At 46.7% G+C, this 19,265-nt stretch overlaps 1 protein-coding gene across 4 annotated transcripts in view; it reads left to right on the forward strand.

The window, feature by feature from the left end:
- nectin3b (nectin cell adhesion molecule 3b) overlaps positions 1–19,265 on the forward strand; it is a 350,178-nt gene that overhangs the window by 310,076 nt on the left and 20,837 nt on the right. For all 4 annotated transcript variants that reach the window (XM_070891821.1, XM_070891822.1, XM_070891820.1 and 1 more), the window contains one exon: positions 5,460–5,611. In XM_070891821.1, coding sequence (XP_070747922.1) covers positions 5,460–5,611 — 152 coding nt within the window. The remainder of the gene's footprint in view (positions 1–5,459; positions 5,612–19,265) is intronic.

A 19,265-nucleotide genomic window follows, 5' to 3' on the forward strand; every position in this document is an offset into this window, starting at 1 on the left:
GAAAAGCAATGTGTGAGGAGAACACAAAAAATCTGCAAAAGGCCATAGACAGGCTAAGTGAGTGGGCAAAAATTTGGCAGATGGAGTATAATGTTGGAAAATGTGAGGTCATGCACTTTGGCAGAAAAAAAATCAAAGAGCAAGTTATTATTTAAATGGAGAAAGATTGCAAAGTGCCGCAGTATAGTGGGATCTGGGGGTACTTGTGCATGAAACGCAAAAGGATAGTATGCAGGTTCAGCAAGTGATCAGGAAGGCTAATGGTATCTTGACTTTTATTGCAAAGGGGATGGAGTATAAAAGCAGTGAAGTCTTGCTACAGCTATATAAGGTATTGGTGAGGCCACACCTGGAATACAGTGTGCAATTTTGGTTTCCATATTTACGAAAGGATATAATTGCTTTGGAGGCAGTTCAGAGAAGGTTTACTTGGTTGATTCTGGAGATGAGGGGGTTGACTTATGAGGAAAGGTTGAGTAGTTTGGGCCTCTCATTGGAATTCAGAAGAATGAGAGGTGATCTTATCAAAACGTATAAGTTTATGAGGGGGCAGAGAGGCTGTTTCCACTGATGCGGGAGACTAGAACTAGAGGGCATGATCTTAGAATAAGGGGCCGCCCATTTAAAACAGAGATGAGGAGAAATTTCTTCTGAGGGTTGTAAATCTGTGGAATTTGCTGCCTCAGAGAGCTGTGGGAGCGGGGACATTGAATAAATTTAAGACAGAAATAGACAGTTTCTTAAATGATAAGTGGTTATGGGGAGCGGGCGGGGAAGTGGAGCTGAGTCCATGATCAGATCAGCCATGATCTTATTGAATGGCGGAGCAGGCTCGAAGGGTCGTATGGCCTACTCCTGTTCCTATTTCTTATGCTCTTATGTTCACCAATTAAGTTCCCAGTGACTGCAGCAGTGTCATCCATCATCAGCAGTCCCTCGAAATTGAGGAAGACTTGTTTCCACTCTAAAAGTGAGCTCTTGGGTGACTGAACAGTCCAATATGGGAATTACAGTCTCTGTCACAGGTGAGACAGACAGTCGTTGAAGGAAAGGGTGGGTGGGACTGGTTTGCCGCACTCTCCTTCCGCTGCCTGTGCTTGTTTTCTGCATGCTCTTGGCGACGAGACTTGAGGTGTTCAGCGCCCTCCCGGATGATCTTCCTCCACTTACTGCAGTCTTTGGCCAGGGACTCCCAGGTGTCGGTGGGGATGTTGTATTTTATCAAGGAGGCTTTGAGGGTGCCCTTGAAACGTTTCCTATGCCCACCTGGGGCTCGCTTGCCGTATAGGAGTTCCGAGTAGAGCGCTTGCTTTGAGATTCTTGTGTCAGGCATGCGAACAGTGTGGCCCACCCAACGGAGCTGGTCGAGTGTGGTCAGTGCTTTGATGCTGGGGATGTTGGCCTGATCATGGACGCTAACATTGGTGCGTCTGTCCTCCCAGGTGACCTTGCGGAAACATTGGTGGTATTTCTCCAACGATTTGAAGTGTCTACTATATATGATCCACATCTCTGAGCCATAGAGTAGGGCGGATATCACTATAGTCCTGCAGAATGAGCTTGGTGACAGATTTGAGGGCCTGATCTTCTAACACACTCTTCCTCAGGCGGCCGAAGGCTGCGCTGGTACACTGGAGGTGGTTTGAACCTCGTCATCTATGAACCAATAACCATGCAGTTGAAGTTGTGTTGAGAAGAAATATTTCATTTTATATAAGGATATGCTGTGACTCCGACTGATTCCATATTTGCTTGTATGCTAGAGATTGGTAAGACTTCCATTATGGTACCTGATCAGACAGCTTTTTACATTTGTAAACATTTCCATTTCTCTGCAGTCACTGGATTTGGTTTTGCAAACCTTTTATGGTTTGGTCAGCTTACTGCTTCAGTCAATACATACTCGGGTGCCTCAATGTTTACCTTGATTCAGAACATAGTTTTGTGTTTAGAGTAAGATTGGAAGGAAGAGAGTGACACCTGGGCTAGTTTACTTCTGATCCAACATCCATTTTGATTGTATCTAAACCCTTCATGGGGTTTGCCTTATCCTTTACTGAGCTCATATCCCATAACTTGAGTTCTTCTACATTCTTACGTACTCAGTGGATGTAGCTAGTTTGGTTCTATGCTTATCATGACCAATTTTCTTCTGCTTTGCCATGCTGGACGGAGGCGCCTAGAATCTCCTACTACCACATCAAATAAAGCCCCAAAACCGACTTGATTACATCGGCTTCATTTTTACTCAATCTCTAGCATGCCCTTGTGCTGATCCAGCCCAAGTAGTGCACAGTTGTGATTACAGGAAATTAAAGCAAGAGGAAAGAATGACACAGGTTTTGAATATTATAACAGTTCAACAATCTATTTTCAATTGCAGATAGACGTCAAAATTGTTTCTCCAGCTCGAGAGCCTGGCTCAAGATCCCACTGCTGGCAAATTTAAATTAATGGAGGGATCATTAAGCACGCTCAGTCCAAGATGGGAAATCCTCCCGACTTAATTGTTCTGTGTCCTCTGCCTAGGCAATTATTTACACTTAAACATGAGAGCAAAAACTGTCCTGTCATTTCTAAAGATTGTTTTGAAACCAGTGTGTAGCTGCTGACCTTTTTTAAAGCTGAGTTAATCGCGGGTGTTTATGTTTGGGGGAGATTTATATAGTGCCTTTAACATAGGGACGTTTTACTATGTGCTTCACAAGAGCTTTATCAAAAAAAATTTGACACTAATCCACATAATGAGATATTGGGACAGATGACCAAAAGCTTGGTCAACGTTTTAAGGAGCATCCAGTGCTTTGGGTCGAATCAGCTGAAGGCATGACCATTAATGGTGGAGTGATTAAAATCAGCGATCTACAAGAGGCCAGAATTATAGAAGTGCAGAGATCTCGAAGAGTTGTAGGGCTAGAGGAGGTTAGAGATTGGGAGGGGCGAGGCTGTTAAGACAAGGCTGAGAATTTTTTAAATTGAGGTGTTGCCAGACTGGGAGCCAATGTAAATCAGCCAGAACAGGCGTGATGGGTGAACGGGACTTAGTGCGAGTTAGAATACAGGCAGCAGCATTTTGGATGACCTCAAATTTATGTAGAGTGGAAAATGGGAAGCCGGCTAGGAAAGCATTGGAATAGTCCAGTCCAGAGGTAACAAAGGCATGAATGAGTGTTTCAGCAGCAGCTGAGCTGAGGCAGGGATGGAGTTGGGCACTGTTAAAGATGTGCAAGTAGGTGGTCTTAGTGATGGAGCAGATATGTGGTCGGAAGCTCATGTCGAGGTCAAATGCGACACCAAGATTGCAAATGCTCTAGTTCAGCCTCACACTTACCAAGGAGAGGATTGGAGTCGGTGTCTAGGGAACACATTTTTGTGGCAGGGACCGAAGACAATGGCTTTGGTCTTCCCAATATTTAGTTGGGGGAAATTTCCGATAGAAACATAGAAAATAGGTGCAGGAGTCGGCCATTCGGCCTTCGAGCCTGCACCACCATTCAATAAGATCATGGCTGATCATTCACCTCAGTACCCCTTTCCTGCTTTCTCTCCATACCCCTTGATCCCTTTAGCCGCCATATCTAACTACCTTTTGAAGATATCTAACAAACTGGCCTCAACAACTCTGCGGCAGGGAATTCGACAGGTTAACAACTCTCTGAATAAAGAAGTTTCTCCTCGTCTCAGTCCTAAATGGCTTACTCCTTATCCTTAGACTATGTCCCCCTGGTTCTAGACTTCCCCAGCATCGGGAACATTCTTCCTGCATCTAACCTGTCCAGTCCCATCAGAATTTTATGTTCCTATAAGATCCCCTCTCATCCTTCTAAACCCCATTGAATACAGGCCCAGTCGATCCAGTCTCTCCTCATATGTCAGTCCTGCCATCCCGGGAATCAGTCTGGTGAACCTTCGTTGCACTCCCTCAATATCAAGAATGTCCTTCCTCAGATTAGGAGACCAAAACTGAACACAATATTCCAGGTGAGGCCTCACCAAGGCCCTGTACAAATGCAGTAAGACTTCCCTGCTCCTATAATCAACTTCCCCAGCTATGAAGGCCAACATACCATTTGCCGCCTTCACCACCTGCTGTACCTGCATGCCAACTTTCAATGACTGATGTACCATGACACCCAGGTCTCATTGCACCTCCTCTTTTCCTAATCTGCCGCCATTCAGATAATATTTTACCTTGGTGTTTTTGCCACCAAAGTGGATAACCTCACATTTATACACATTATACTGCATCTGCCACTCACCTAACCTGTCCAAGTCATTCTGCAGCCTTTTAGCGTCCTCCTCACAGCTCACACCGCCACCCAGCTTAGTATCATCTGCAAACCTGGAGATATTACACTCAATTGCTTCATCTAAATCATTAATATATATTGTAAAGAGCTGGGGTCCCAGTACTGAGCTCTGCGGCACCCCACTAGTCACTGCCTGCCATTCTGATAAGGACCCGTTTATCCCGACTCTCTGCTTCCTGTCTGCCAACCAGTTCTCTATCCACGTCAGAACATTACTCCCAATACCTTGAGGGACTCGAGGTAATGGTGTGGGTATTGAAAGAGAAGTTATTGCAGGTGATTTTCTGACTACAAATGGATAGAAAAGAATCCAGTCGAGACCTGTCCCACGTAACTCTACAATGGAGGAGAAACGTTGGAGGAGGATGGTATGGTCAACTGTATCAAAGGCTGCAGACAGGTAGAGAAGGATGAGAAGTGATAGTTTGTCATGGTCACAGTCATTTGTGACTTTTACTTTGATAACGGCGCTTTCAGCACTGTGGCAGGATGGATGCCTGATTGGAGGGATTCAAACATGGATTTGCGGGGAAAATGGGCACGGATTTGGGAGGCGACAATGCGTATTTGAGGATTTTCAAGAGGGAAGGGAGGTTGGAGATGGGGCGGTAGTTTCCAAGGACAGATGGGTGAAGGGTGGGTTGTTTGAGGAGAGGGGTGGTGACGGCAGAATTGAAGGGATGGGGACAGTACCTGAGGGGAGGAAATCTTCAACAATATCAGCTAACGTGGGCCAGAAAGGGAAGTTTGGTGGGAATAGATTTGAGGCAACAGGTTTCATGGACAAGCTGAGCTCGGAGAGGGCATCATGGGAGATGGGAGAGAAACTAGAGAACGATGTGAGTTCATGTCTGGAACAGGAGGGAACCTTAGGGGCAGTTAGGCTCAGTGGGCTAGGGGAAGTGAGTGAAGTGGAAATAGCTGCTGAACACGTTTCCCCATCTTTTTGTAGGCGGGTGGTCATCCATACAATGTTATGTAGCATTGGCAGGAACCTTTTGGTGATTGGTAGCGCACATAGCAAAGAGTATTATTATATTTAATCTGAAGATCAGGTATCTCTTTTTTGCGATGCCTTGTTGCAAGATTTGCAATTTTAATGTTCAAAAAATAATAATATTTCCAATTATAATCTTTATAATTCTCTAGATTGGAGGGACAGTTGCCAGAGGATCTGCAGATTGAAAATGATACTCTAACTTTCAACAGACCACTCAACCACAATGATTCTGGCATTTATATGTGTGAGGTAGTGAACATTCACGGACATAGAAAAAAACAAAAGGTTGTTCAGATAAGAGGTATGTTGTTTCTATCATATCTATGAAGTTTGACCAACTTAACACTTGGTTATTTGGAGTGTCAACATCACAAACAAATCTTCATTTTTATAATGTATCTCATGAGTGGAACTCATTTATACAATTGTACAAGTAAATGTATAATTCAGGTTCCATCATTTGTAGTTTCTGAAAAGTTAAGTCATTTGATGCAATTGCTTCTGAATAGATTGTGTTTTTAAGTTCAAATTGTACAGTTTAGATAGAAAGTTGAGACTGAAGTAACAATAAATATGTTATCATATGTATTCTAGTCAGTAAGGTAAACTGCATACAATATCACTATTCTGCTTTCAAACCAAAATGAAGGATATTTGCATTAAGTGGAAACCAGCGCTACAGAGGCTGGACGTTGAGCAATATCCTTGCCAGCTATACTTTCTGTACTGCCGCAAGTACATTACTCAACCTCCACTTTATTGAATGCTGGTCTCCTATTTCATCTTTTTTTGTAACATAAAAGCGCCTTTATATACAATTGTGCAGCAAATGCCATGCACGATTGCAATCCATTGTATGAATGCCCACGTGCTTATGCTAATATGCTGCTTAGGAGACAAAGCTTGGAGCTGTTGTCTCTGTTCCAACAGTGAGAGTTCTAGTCGCAGTCTTTTGTTTATAGATTTACTAGAATAAATGATATTCAAAGACAATAATGCATTACAGTTGCTGAACTCAGTGACAGGGTGGCTAATCCTCGATCTACCTATAACTTCCCCAACACACGGTACACAATTATACCTTCCGTAAAAAGCCCATTACATCATACCTCTTGCATGGCCTTTACTCTTGCTTTACTTTAGGTAACTTTAACTCAACATTCCAAAGACTCAATGGGCCCAAGTTTCGGCATCAGGTGAAAACGGCGCACCTCCGAGACTTACGTGATCTGCCTGGGCTCGAAGTGCGCCGGAATATTTTGCTGCAATTCTCCGGTCCTCCTGGACCGCAGCACGGCGCGCGGCGTGGCGCAGCGCAGTCTTCCTGGGGCGGAGCAAGCTGCAGGTGGGCGGGGCTAAGCCCTACGTGTCTGAAGACTGCCGGCTTTGTTGCGCGTGAGCGTTGCAACGTGCGCGCCTGTGCAATGGCTCAGCAGGGCGTTTTTCCCCAGTCTGTTTCAGAATGGTGTGGGTACCTGGGAGGGATGGAGGAGCGTAGAAGGAGGGCACTGGGGAGGTGATCGGTGGGGGAGAAACATGGGGAGGTGATCGGTGGGGGAGAAGCGTGGCAAGGGATGGAGGAGTGTGGGTTGGGGGGCACTCGAAATGATCGAAGGGCCGGAGGAGAGAGCGGGGGTGCCTCCGTCCAGCCTCCCCCCACCCCCCCTCCGCGTTCAGCACCACACCCCCACCCCCGCGTTCAGTCACACACCCCCCCCACACACCGCCACCACACCCCACCCCCCCCATCTCACACCATCCCCGCCACCACACCCCCACCCCCCCGCCCCACACACACCCTGACTCTTCCCACCCCCACACACCGCCACACCCCCACCCCCACACACACCCCCACCCCCACACACACCCCCACACACGCACACCCCCACACACGCACACCCCCGCACACGCACACCCCCGCACACGCACACCCCCGCACACGCACACCCCCGCACACGCACACCCCCGCACACGCACACCCCCGCACACGCACACCCCCACACACGCACACCCCCACACACGCACACACGCCCCACACACACACACCCCCCCCCCCCCCCCCCCCCAATGCCCCCACACCTCTCTCTGTCAGATGTAGAGAGCGAGAGAGAGACACACTGACAGAAACACCTTCCCTTCACATAAAAGTAGGACTTCTATTTTTTTATTGATTGGTTGCTTATTACTTTGGTCTTGGAGCTTTAGGTGCAGGGTTCCTTCTATTTTTTATTAATTAATTGCTTATTACTTTTTGTGCTTCGTAAATGTACTGCTTTATTTTGTGCTTACTGCTTTAAATGTATTTTGCTTCTTTAATGTTGTTATGAAGGTGTTTATGGAAAATCCTCCAACTTCCCTTCCCCCCCTGTTGTGATGTTGATGTGTCCTTTGTGTTTAATGCTTCCCATCCCCCGTCTCTGGCTGTGCCTGCACTAAACTTAACTCTAGGTAAGGTTTTTCAGAACTTACAAAAGTGAATACTTACTCCATCCTAAGTTAGTTTGTAGTAAGTTTTCACTGCCGAAACTTGCAAAACAGGCCTGAGTGGCTGGACACACCCCCTTTTGAAAAAAAAATACCTTACCTAAAGCCAACCTAAACTAACTCAACTAGAACTGGAGCAAACTATTATCTGAGAATTACAATTTCTAACATACTCCAAACTAAACTAGTTGCTTCCAAAAACTAGGAGCAACTCCACCCAAAACTTGGGCCCAATATCTCATGGTACTAGGACGTGAAAGGCTTCACAACAGGCCTTAGGACACAACATAAAACTGTCTTAGCTCCTTACACATAAGGAAATGGTAAAAGTATATTTGTCAAACAGATAGATGTATTTATAGAAGATCAGAGCTACACAAAGAATCAGAGTCTATCTTGTATGATGAGAGTGGGTATTAGCCGTAGAAATTTGGCCTATCCTGTAATTCTTTCAACAAATTTATGGAGAAATCAGGGGAGAAATTGGGCTCTGGCACCCATTTCTTTAGGCACTATGCGGCCTTGTAATGGTTAAAAATAGCCGAGAACCACGTGCGCACTTGAGTTGGGAATTACGCTGGATGTATGCTGCCTGCTGCACAACCTGGCCATTAATGAGGGGACAGCCTTTGCCACCACCTGTCAGACGAGAAGCTGAGAAAGAAGAGCACAAGGAAGAGGAGGAGGAAGTGAAGGAATGAGGAAGAGGAAGGGAGGCTACACCGTAGACGGTCCCTTTTTGCTCGTGTTCTACATGATGAAATAATTAATGCGTAATATAGTAACTCAACCACACCTCCCCATTTATCAACACTCCCACACTCCTTAACTTTTTTCCATCACTGACCATCACATCGGCTTTTTTCCAACAACACAAAAATATAAACCACCATAAAATATACATTCCAATCCAAATTTATAAATTCAATCATGACATAATGCATACAAAAATATACTAATCACCCTTGTGCATTCCCTCAGTGTCTGTCTTCTATGTGTCTTTGCCTCTCCCAAGTGCTCCGATGAGGTGCTTCCCAGTGGTTGCAGCATGGGTGGTGGAAGGATGCTGACCTTCAATTGAGGAGACTACAGATGGCCTTGGAGGGCAACCGCAAGCAGCTCTGGGCCTAGAAAGCCCAGTTTCAGACTGTACCATTGCGCCCTGTGCCTCAGCAGTCTGGACTTGCTGGCTGATGGGCACAGCAAGGGCACTAGTGGAGTGGCAGGGGTGGGAGCAGCAATACTGTCGTCGTGAGAGAGGACAGCATGTTCATGCTCCATGGAGCCACTGCCCCTCACCTGGGGCGGTGCCTCAACAGTGCTACTGATCGGTTGGAGAACAGATTGATGGACTGCTGAGAGACTCTGGAAACCCCTTTGAACAGTGGTATCCAGACTAATGAGGGCAGCAGGCTGAGCTTCCAAAACAGCACTCAGACTTTAGATGGAACTGCTTCTGCTGCAATAGAAGCTGTGACATCGGAGAACAAACGCTGCATCATTGTGAGTTCCACAGATGTGCTGATGGAAGTCACCACCCATGCCATGTTGGAAAGGATGGGCTTCAAGCTCTGCACAAAACCCTATGCAAATCTGGTGCTGGACACGATGGGCTGAAATGGTCTCCTTTGTGCTGTAAATTTTTATGATTCTATGATTCCTCCATGCTCCTTGACATTGAGCAGAAGCTTTCCAGAGCACTATACATTTGGTACTGTACACCCATCCACTGCCTTCTATAACCTAGTCCATCAAAGTCCTCATCGGAGTCCTCTGCAGCAGAACTAGTCCGCGACCTTGCATTCAGATGAGCTGGCACCAGCGCCATCATTGCCCTGCGCCCTAGCACCTGTGCCCAGTGTTTTACAATGTGCAGACCATTCCTCTATCCTGGCCTCTAAAATATGCATGGCAGTATCTGAGCTCGTTGCGACGACTGTAAATGGAGTGATTATGTCTGTCCATCTTCACTTTTCTCTGCCTGTTCCTCCACTGCCTGACCAGGTTCCAGTTCTTGGATATCTTAAATGAAAAAGAGACAAGGATTGTGTTGTGATGAGGGGAGAGGAGAAAGTAAGAAGTGTGTGCTTGCACCATCTGCAGCTTCTCAGTCAGAAGAGATTGAGGGATGAAAGACAAATGGGATGAGAGAAAAATTAGAATCAGTCGCTTCAGCCCGCGCCAGTGTCCACAGCCTCAGCGATGCCCCTTCCCATGATGTCCAGCACTGTCTCCTCCATGAGTATTTAATGCATGCAAACGCACTTGTCCTCCTTCAGTTCTTCACTGCTGCCTGTTGTTGGGTGCGGTTGTCTTCTTCAAGAAAGAGAGGTGTGTGTCGGTGAATGTTATGCAATATGTTTGGGTGATGTGGCTGTCATGGTTGAATAGCTGCCAGTGTGTACGAGTTGTGATTGTGAGGCTTGTAACAGTGATACGTGTATGATGAGGTTAAGCATATGAATGTTAGGGTTGCAAACTCATTGATAGAGATTGTTGGTAGATAGGTGATGGGGGTGCAGTGGATGAGGCTAGTGGTGCCGTATGCACTGTATCTGTGTTCTTGGAGCAGCACTCCTGGCATTGACTTCTGCCGCTACTGATTCCCAGGATGGCGGGACTGACGTATCAAGAAAGACTGGATCAACTGGGCTTGTATTCACTGGAGTTCAGAAGAATGAGAGGGGATCTCATAGAAACATTTAAAATTCTGATGGTTTTAGACAGGTTAGATGCAGGAAGAATGTTCCCAATGTTGGGGAAGTCCAGAACCAGAGGTCACAGTCTAATGATAAGGGGTAAGCCATTTAGGACTGAGATGAGGAGAAACCTTTTCACCCAAAGAGTGGTGAACCTGTGGAATTCTCTACCACAGAAAGTTGTTGAGGCCAATTCACTAAATATATTCAAAAAGGAGTTAGATGTAGTCCTTACTACTAGGTGGATCGGCGAGAAAGCAGGAATGGGGTATTGAAGTTGCATGTTCAGCCATGACCTCATTGAATGGTGGTGAAGGGCCGAATGGCCTACTCCTGTACCTATTTTCTATGTTTCTATGTTACTTCTTCCCACTGCCTCCTAAGCATCTGTCTGGAGGGCTTCTTGCCCCTGCCTCTGGATTCAGGATATCCCCCCTCCTTTCCACATTTTTAATCAAAATTTCCAGTGCAGTGTCTAAAAACCTCGCTGCATGCTCTCTCGCATGTTCAGCCATTGGTCAAAGTATCGGAGCACAGAACCAGTTTTCATATAACTCCCACGACTTCTCGCAGTCACAGTACACCTTATCTTTAATGTATGCAGGCTGTCTTTTTAAGTAGTGCTATCTACTTACGACATCGGTTCCGGTGCTGATGCGTACAGCCAATGAACAGCGCGGGTAGCACTGACTGCATGCATCAATATTATAAAACTGCATGCAGCACGGATTTACCATGCTGCCTGCAACTTAGTGAACGGGCGCGAGGATCGCAGTACGCGATTAACCCTCGCCTGTTTTCAGGGATTAGCCAATTTCTCCCCCATTATTTTTAACCACAAAAGGACATCCTCAATACAAAATGGAATCCGAATACAACTTCATAAAACATAGCTTCTGTACCATCCTGAGACGTAACAGCATTGTAGACCCATGAAAATATAAGTGTAAGAATGTGCTGTTTATTACAAGAAGCAGTCTAAGGAAAGTAAATATCAGGGAGCAAGGTCTTTTTCTTCCCCCTCTCTTCCCCCAACCCCCTCACCCCTCGGCCAAGTTTCTATTGATCTCCACTTCCAACAGAGGAGCCCAGCGCAACCCATACACAGAGCTTAGGGTAAGTATGACACACTCCCTCGACAGGAGCAGTTAAAATAGAGTGTAGGAAAGTGGCTTTAGGTAGTCCCTGTTACCATTTTAACCCCAAACCTGGCTTGTTTGCAAGAAACAAGAAATATTGTAAAATGCTGCAACATGAAGTTGCTGGCTTCTATGTTGTCCCTTGCAGGCAAACCACAGCCAATACTTAGCACTTAGTAATTTAAAAATGCTTATTGACAATTTAGAAGAAGTGCACATATGACTGCGTAGAAGACATGGGGCCCAAAATTGATGAGACCTCCGCCTGCCCAAGTGCCACCCAAAGGACCACCGATGGCCAGCGAGGTCCCTGGCGGTTCTTTAGGCGGGATATTCATGAAGATGGTCCCTCGAAGGTCAGCGGGTGGCAAATGAACAACTTACGCCTCCAATCTGGGCAGCAGCCGGCAGGAGCTCCCAATCTCGGCAGCAAAGGCGCTTACTATCCAAGTGCCACCAAGGCTGGAGTCGAGCCCACGGAGGGTCGAAGAGCTGGAAAGAAAAAGCATCAACAAAACATAGGCAGACACGTGGCAGATGACATTTAACGCAGAAAAGTGCGAAGTGATACATTTTGCAAGGAAGAACGAGGAGAGCCAATTTAAACTGAAGGTTACAATTCTAAAGGGCTGCATGAACAGAGAGACCTAGGTGTATATGTGCACAAATCATTGACGGTGGGAGAACAGCTTGAGAAAGTGATTAAAAAAGCAGATAGGATCCTGGACTTAATGGGCTCAATTTTGGCCACTAAAGATTTCTGGCGTACTTGCCAGAGGTGCACCAGTTTTCCACTCTTGGAAGTGCACCAAAAATCTTCGGGCTGATTTTGGCCTTCTAGCTGCTGGCGTGGCATGGTGACTAGGTCTGTGGGCGGAGCCAGCGTTCTGCGCTGGAGACCGTGCCGGGACGCTGGACACGCGCAGTAGGATCGGGATTGCCGTGATCGCGCATGCGCAGTAGAATCAGGTCAGTGGGATTATTTTGTTCTAATGTTTCAAAAAGCCTGCAAATAATAAATAGTACAATTGGCAATGCACTTTAAACATAAAACTCTTTTTTTTTTAAATAACAAAATAACCACAAAGTGCACAGTATGTGGGGGGGTGGTGCAGGCTGAATGAGGTTTTAAATGAGCAATCGGCAAGTTCCATTGTTTGAAATGTATTGCTGCATACAGATATCTTGCCGGCAACATCTTGAAATGGATGAATCTGGACTTCAAACATAAATTAATGGGATACGGAGCTGATAAAGAGCACATTCGGTCTGTGTACAAGCTAGGTAAACTTGCAGTGAAAGTTTACTTAAATTAAGTTACACTTTACAATGACAGTGACGTATTTCACATGGAGGTGGATCTGCATTGCGGCTTGTGTTTAAATCCCTCCATGGCCTCATCCCTCCCTATTTCTGTAACCCTCTTCCGCTCTGCAACCCTCCGAGATATCTGCGCTCCTCCAATTCTGGCCTCCTTAACGTCCCCAATTTTCATTGCATCCCACTTGACAGCTGTGCCTTCAGCTGCCGAGCCCCTAAGCTCTAGTTCTCTCCCTAAACCTCTATGCCTCACCCCCCACTCCCCCCCCCCGCCCTCCCCGCGTTCAGCTTCCGTTCACCCCGCCCTCCCCGCATTCAGCCTCCGTTCAGCCTCTTCCCGTTCAGCCCCACCTCTTCCCCCCCCCTCCTTCCCTCCACCCCCTCCCTCCTCCTCCCCCCTCACCCCCCCTCTTCCCCCACCCCTCACTGTCAGAAACACAGAGAGAGAGAGACACTGACAGAGACATGGAAAGGCTGACAGAAACACCTTCCCTCCACATAAAGGTAGGACTTCTATTTTTATTTGTTATTGATTGGTTGCTTATTACTTTGGTCTTGGTGCTTTAGGTGCAGGGTTCCTTTATTTATTAATTAATTGCTTATTACTTTTTGTGCTTCGTTTAGTGCTTGGTGCTTTAAATGTACTTATACTTCTTTAATGTTGTTGTGAAGTGTTTAGTGCTTTGGAAAATCCTCTAACTTCCTCCCCCCTCCCCCCCCTCTTGTTGATGTTGAGGTGTTCTTTGTGTTTAATGCTTCCCAGCCTGCGCTGAACTTAACTCTAGGCAGGGTCTTTCAGAACTTACAAAAGTGGACACTTACTCCATTCTAAGTTAGTTTGGAGTAAGTTTTCGCTACCTAAACTTGCAAAACGGGCCTAAGTGGCTGGACACAGCTCCTTTTGGAAAAAAAAAACTGACTAAAATGAAACTAAACTAACTCACTGGAACTGGAGCAAACTAAATGCCGAGAATTGCGATTTCAAAGATACTCCAAACTAAACTAACTACACCCAAAACTTGGGCCCATAAGTGTGCGCAGTTCTGGTCACCACATTACAGGAAATATGTGATTGCTCTGGAAAGGGTGCAGAGGAGATTTACAAGAATGTTGCCTGGACTGGAGAATTTTGGCTATGAGGACAGATTGGAGATTCTGGTTCTGTTTTCTTTGGAACAGAGGAGGCTGAGGGAGACCTGATTGAGATTTATAAAATTATGATGGGGCTGGATAGTGTAGATAGGAAGGACCTGTTTCCCTTGGCAGAGGGGTCAATAACCAGGGGACATAGATTTAAAGTAATTGGGAGGAGGTTTAGAGGAGCTACGAGAGGACATTTCTTCACCAAGAGGATAGTAGAGGGGGTCTGGAACTCGCTGCCTGAAAGGGTGGTAGAGGCAGAAAGTCTCAGCACATTTAGAAAATACTTGGATGTGCACTTAAAGTGGCGTAACCTACAGGGCTATGGACCAAGAGCTGGAAAGTGAGATTAAGCTGAATAGCTCTTGGTCGGCCGGCGCGGACACGATGGGCCAAAATGGCCTCCTTCCGTGCTGTAAATTTCTATCATTCTATGAAATGCTCTGTTCCAGTGGAAACCGCCTTAGTATGCCAGATCTTCTCATAGCTAGTTTCCCCGTCGCTGGCACCATCCTGGTGAATCTACACTGTATGCTCTCTGGCTTTGATGTCCTTTCTATAATGGGGCATGAAAAATGGCCTAATTATCATAGAATCATAGAATGGTTACAGCACAGAGGAGGCCAAATGGCCCATTGAGCCAGTGGTGAAGATGATGATGAAGTGCTTTGATGGAGTGAATAGGGAAAGATTATTTCATCTGGTTGGGAATTAATGACAAAAGACATCGGGCCGAAAATTCCGGCCTCACCGGGGTAATTCTCATTGATAGTAATGGGAGCTCATACAAACGGAGTTACCTTTTTTATCAATGAGATTACTGCATAATGATTGGTGGTCCAGGCCCATGTGACTCGAGTACGTACCTGAAAAACATCTTCCCATGCGCTACGCAGCACATCTAGGCCTCCGACTGGGATTCTACGTTTCTCCGTGGCCACCAGGTCTGTACTTTCGTAGATTTTTTTCGGGTTAGAGGCATTCGTACGAAGGAAGCATCCGACCGCAAATTTTTCCCCCCAATAATTTAAAACTGTCGCTGTGTGTGAGGAGCGAGATTAGAAGTGTCTTTATGCAGAGTGTTGTAGCATGTTTTGACAGAGTGGATGTGACCGATACTGCTTTAAAGTTGAAATTGGATAGAAGTTTGAAGCCAAGGAAGATAAAGTGCTATAAGGAGAGATTGGTTCAGTGGGATTAGTTTTGGTTGCTCTGGCAAAGAGCTCGCAATGGCAGCCTCCTGTGCTGTAAGTTTCTACAAACTGTTTTGCTGTATTCTGCCACATTGTTTTTTTTTAAAGTCGGTTTAGTACAGAGATATAGTTCGAACTTAAAAGACTTTTTCTAACTAACATTTGGAAAGGTTTTTTCCCTTGTGTTGAATGGCCAGCACTATACTGGGTTTTAGAAGTGCATAACCTCACTGTCCTATTCAACTCTGAGCTGAGGTTTTATGTAAATCCAATCTGTTACAAAAACTGCATTCTTCCATGTCCAGAGCGTTTCCTGCTTATGTCCCATGAAATACTAATGCAAACCACCATCACCTTGATCCCTTTAAAATGTCCTCCTTTTCTTGCTGAGTGTCTGCCTTATATGCCTTGTAAAGTCAGCTGAGATGTTCTTTGATGTGAGGACTACTATATTAAATCATGTACTCAACCTATTTCTTTTCTCCCCTACCTCCATATTTAGTTACGTGCATTTATCATTTCTATCTATGTTGACTCCATTTCAGACTCTGGCCTATACATGTGTTTGGTTTAAGGATCGGTTAAATGTCAATGATCATTCTCAATGAGCTGACTGGAGTGACATATATTTATTCTCTCTCCCCTCCCATTATTACAACTTTTTGAAAGTCAAAGGTACTCCAAACTCTGCGCGGGGTCAACACGAAACGAGATCAGGGCTTCAAGGGTGTTGAGGCTCAGTATTCTCAGAGAATGACCTCCACTCTGTAGTCAGATAATGAAACAAATGTTGGGGAACATCTCTTAAGAGCATTCCTGAAAAGTTGCATCCATTGAACTATATTTGGTGTTAATCTAACGCAGCTGAGGAGAAAACATATAGAGCGCATATAACTTTTCCCAGCATCGTTTACAAGCCTGAGGAACTTGATCAGGCTTGTCTTCTGGTTTGGTGATGTGTGATGCTAACTCCAGTTAAGTAACTACGCGTCTGTCTTTTAGTAACATCTGGCAACTTCACTAGTGCATATCTTGCAGAGAAAGAAGAAGGGGTTGTTCAAGGATATTTTAGCCCATTCTCTTCTGCCAATAAATACTTATCCCAATGTGTAGCTCAATTTGTTAAAATGAAAGCCAATCTTCCCTACCCACCCCCCACACCCCCCCCCCCCGCCCCTGCCGCAACCACACAAGCCATGCCACTAACTTAAGCAAGGCACACCAGAGGTTTTTGACTCCCAATTACAAGGAATTTTGTAATCCAATCATATCATCATAGGCAGTCCCTCGGCATCGAGGAAGACTTGCTTCCACTCCTAAAGTGAGTTTTTTGGTGGCTGAACAGTCCAATACGGAAGCCACAGACCCTGTCTCAGGTGGGACAGACATTAGTCAGGAGAAGGGGGTTGGGACTGATTTGCCGCATGCTCCTTCCACTGCCTGTGCCTGACCTCTTCACACTCGCGGCGTTGAGATTCGAAGAGCTCAACGCCCTCCCGGATGCACTTTCTCCACCTAGGGCAGTCTTCGGCCAGGGACTCCCAGGTGTCAGTGGTGATGTCGCATTTCACCAGGGAGGCTTTAAGGGTGACCTTGTAACATTTCCACTGCCCACCGTTGGCTCGTTTGCCATTAAGGAGCTCCGCATAGAGCAATTGCTTAGGGAGTCTTGTGTCTGGCATGCGAGCTATGTGGCCTGCCCAGCGAAGTTGATCGAGTGTGGTCAGTGCTTCAACCCCAATGGATGTTAGCCTGGGTGAGGACACTGATGTTGGTGCCTGTCCTCCCAGGGGATTTGCAGGATCTTGCGGAGACATCGTTGGTGATGTATCTCCAGCGACTTGAGATGTCTTCTGTACATCGTCCATGCCTCTGATCCATATAGGAGGGCAAGTATTACTACAGCCTGTAGACCATGAGCTTAGTGGTTGATTTGAGGGCCTGGTCTTCGAACACTCTTTTCCTCAGGCGGCCGAAGGCTGCACTGGCGTACTGGAGGCGATGTTGAATCTCTGCATCAATGTCTGCCTTTGTTGATAAGAGGCTCCCGAGGTATGGAAAGTAGTCCACGTTGTCGAGGGTCGCGCCGTGAATCTTGATGACTGGGGGCAGTGCTGTGCGGCGAGGACAGGCTGGTGGAGGACCTTTGTCTTACGGATATTGAGCGTAAGGCTCGGTGAATACATCGTCTATATCCTGGTGTTCAGCCTCAGAATGTGCGCAGACGCAGGCATCATCCGCATACTGCAGCTCAACGACTGAGGTTGAGTGATCTTGGACCTGGCCTGGAGGCGGTGTAGGTTAAACAGTTTCCCGCTGGTTCTGTAGTTTTGTTCCACTCCAGCGGAGTGGAGCATGGCAGCGAGGAAGATTGAGAAGAGGGTTGGAGCGATGACTCAGCCCTGTTTGACCCCGGTCCAGACGTGGATTGGATCTGTAATGGATCCGCTGGTAAGGATCACGGCCTGCATGTCGTGGAGCAGGCAAAGGATGTTGACAAACTTTTGGGGGCATCCAAAACGGAGGAGAACACTCCATAAGCCCTCACGGTTGACAATGTCAAAGGCCTTTGTTCGAAAAAGGCCATGTTGAGGGGCTGGCGCTGCTCCCTGCATTTTTCCTGCAGTTATCGTACTGCAAAGATCATGTCCGTTGTTCCCCGTAGGGGACGATATCGACACTGTGATTCCGGGAGGAGCTCCTCGGCCACAGGGAGAAGACTGTTGAGAACTTTAGCGACAACCTTCCCAGTGGCTGATGATAGGGAGATTCCCCTGTAGGTGCTGTCGTCGAACTTGTCCCCCTTTTTAAAAATGGTCATGATCATGGTCATGGTCTGAGATCTCCCGGCATGCTCTCCTCCCTCCAAATGAGAGAGATGAATTCATGTATCCGCTCCAAAGCCTCTCCGCCATACTTTAGCGCCTCAGCAGGAATTTCATCCGCACCCGTAGCCTTGTGATTCTTGAGCTGTTTTATGGCTTTGCCTACCTCTTGCAGCGTTGGGGTTTCACTGAGGTGGTGGCAGGTCGCATGCTGCGGGATGGAGTCAAGAACACTCGAGTCAAAGGCAGAGCCTCGATTGAGGAGATCTTCCAAGTGTTCCTTCCAGCGGGCCCTGACAGCCTCGGTGTCCTTGATGAGTGTTTCCCCGTTCTTGTCCAGGAGTGGGATGGGGCCTTGGGAGTTTGGACTGTAGGTGGCCTTGACTGCAATGAACAATCCTGGCATATTGTGGCTGTCGGCCAGTTGTTGTATCTCCTGTGCTTTCTCCATCCACCGCCTGTTCTTTAGGTCCCGGGTTTTTTGTTGGACCTCAGCCTTGAGCCGTCTGCAATGTTGCTTTGCAGCTCCCGAGTTGGGTTGTTGCTTGAGGCTCAGAAATACTCTGTGCTTACGATCTATTCTTGGATCTCCTGATCATTTTCATCAAACCAGTCCTGGTGTTTTCTGGTTGAGTAACCAAGTGCCTCTTCACAGGCACTGGTTATGGAGGCCTGGAGGGCAGACCAAGCACTGTGGGCATTGAGCATCTCGGGGTCATCACGGCGTGCCAGATTAGCTGTGAGGCACTGGCTGTATAGGGCTCTCTTAGCTGGGTCTTTAAGTGCCCTGGCATTAACTTTTTTGCAGCACTGCTTCTGCTGTCCCCTCTGCTTTGGGGCTATGTTAATATTGATGATGGATCGGATTAGACGATGATCCATCCAGCAGTCGTCAACTCCTATCATGGCGCGGGTGATGCGCACATCCTTGCGATTCCTGGCTCGGACGATGACCTAGTCGAGCGGGTTTGGAGCGAGGGTGTTGCCACGATGCCTTGTATTTGTCCCTCTGGCGGAACAGGGTGTTGATGATGAGTTCATGTTCTAAACATTTTGTCAGGAGTAGGGTGCCGCTGGAGTTGGCTTTCCCTACCCCCTCTCTGCCAATCACGCCTCCCCAGAGGGCTGTGTCTTTGCCGACCCTGGCATCAAAGT

This window comes from Pristiophorus japonicus, chromosome 10 (assembly GCF_044704955.1).
Source record: "Pristiophorus japonicus isolate sPriJap1 chromosome 10, sPriJap1.hap1, whole genome shotgun sequence".
NCBI lineage: Eukaryota > Metazoa > Chordata > Chondrichthyes > Pristiophoridae > Pristiophorus > Pristiophorus japonicus.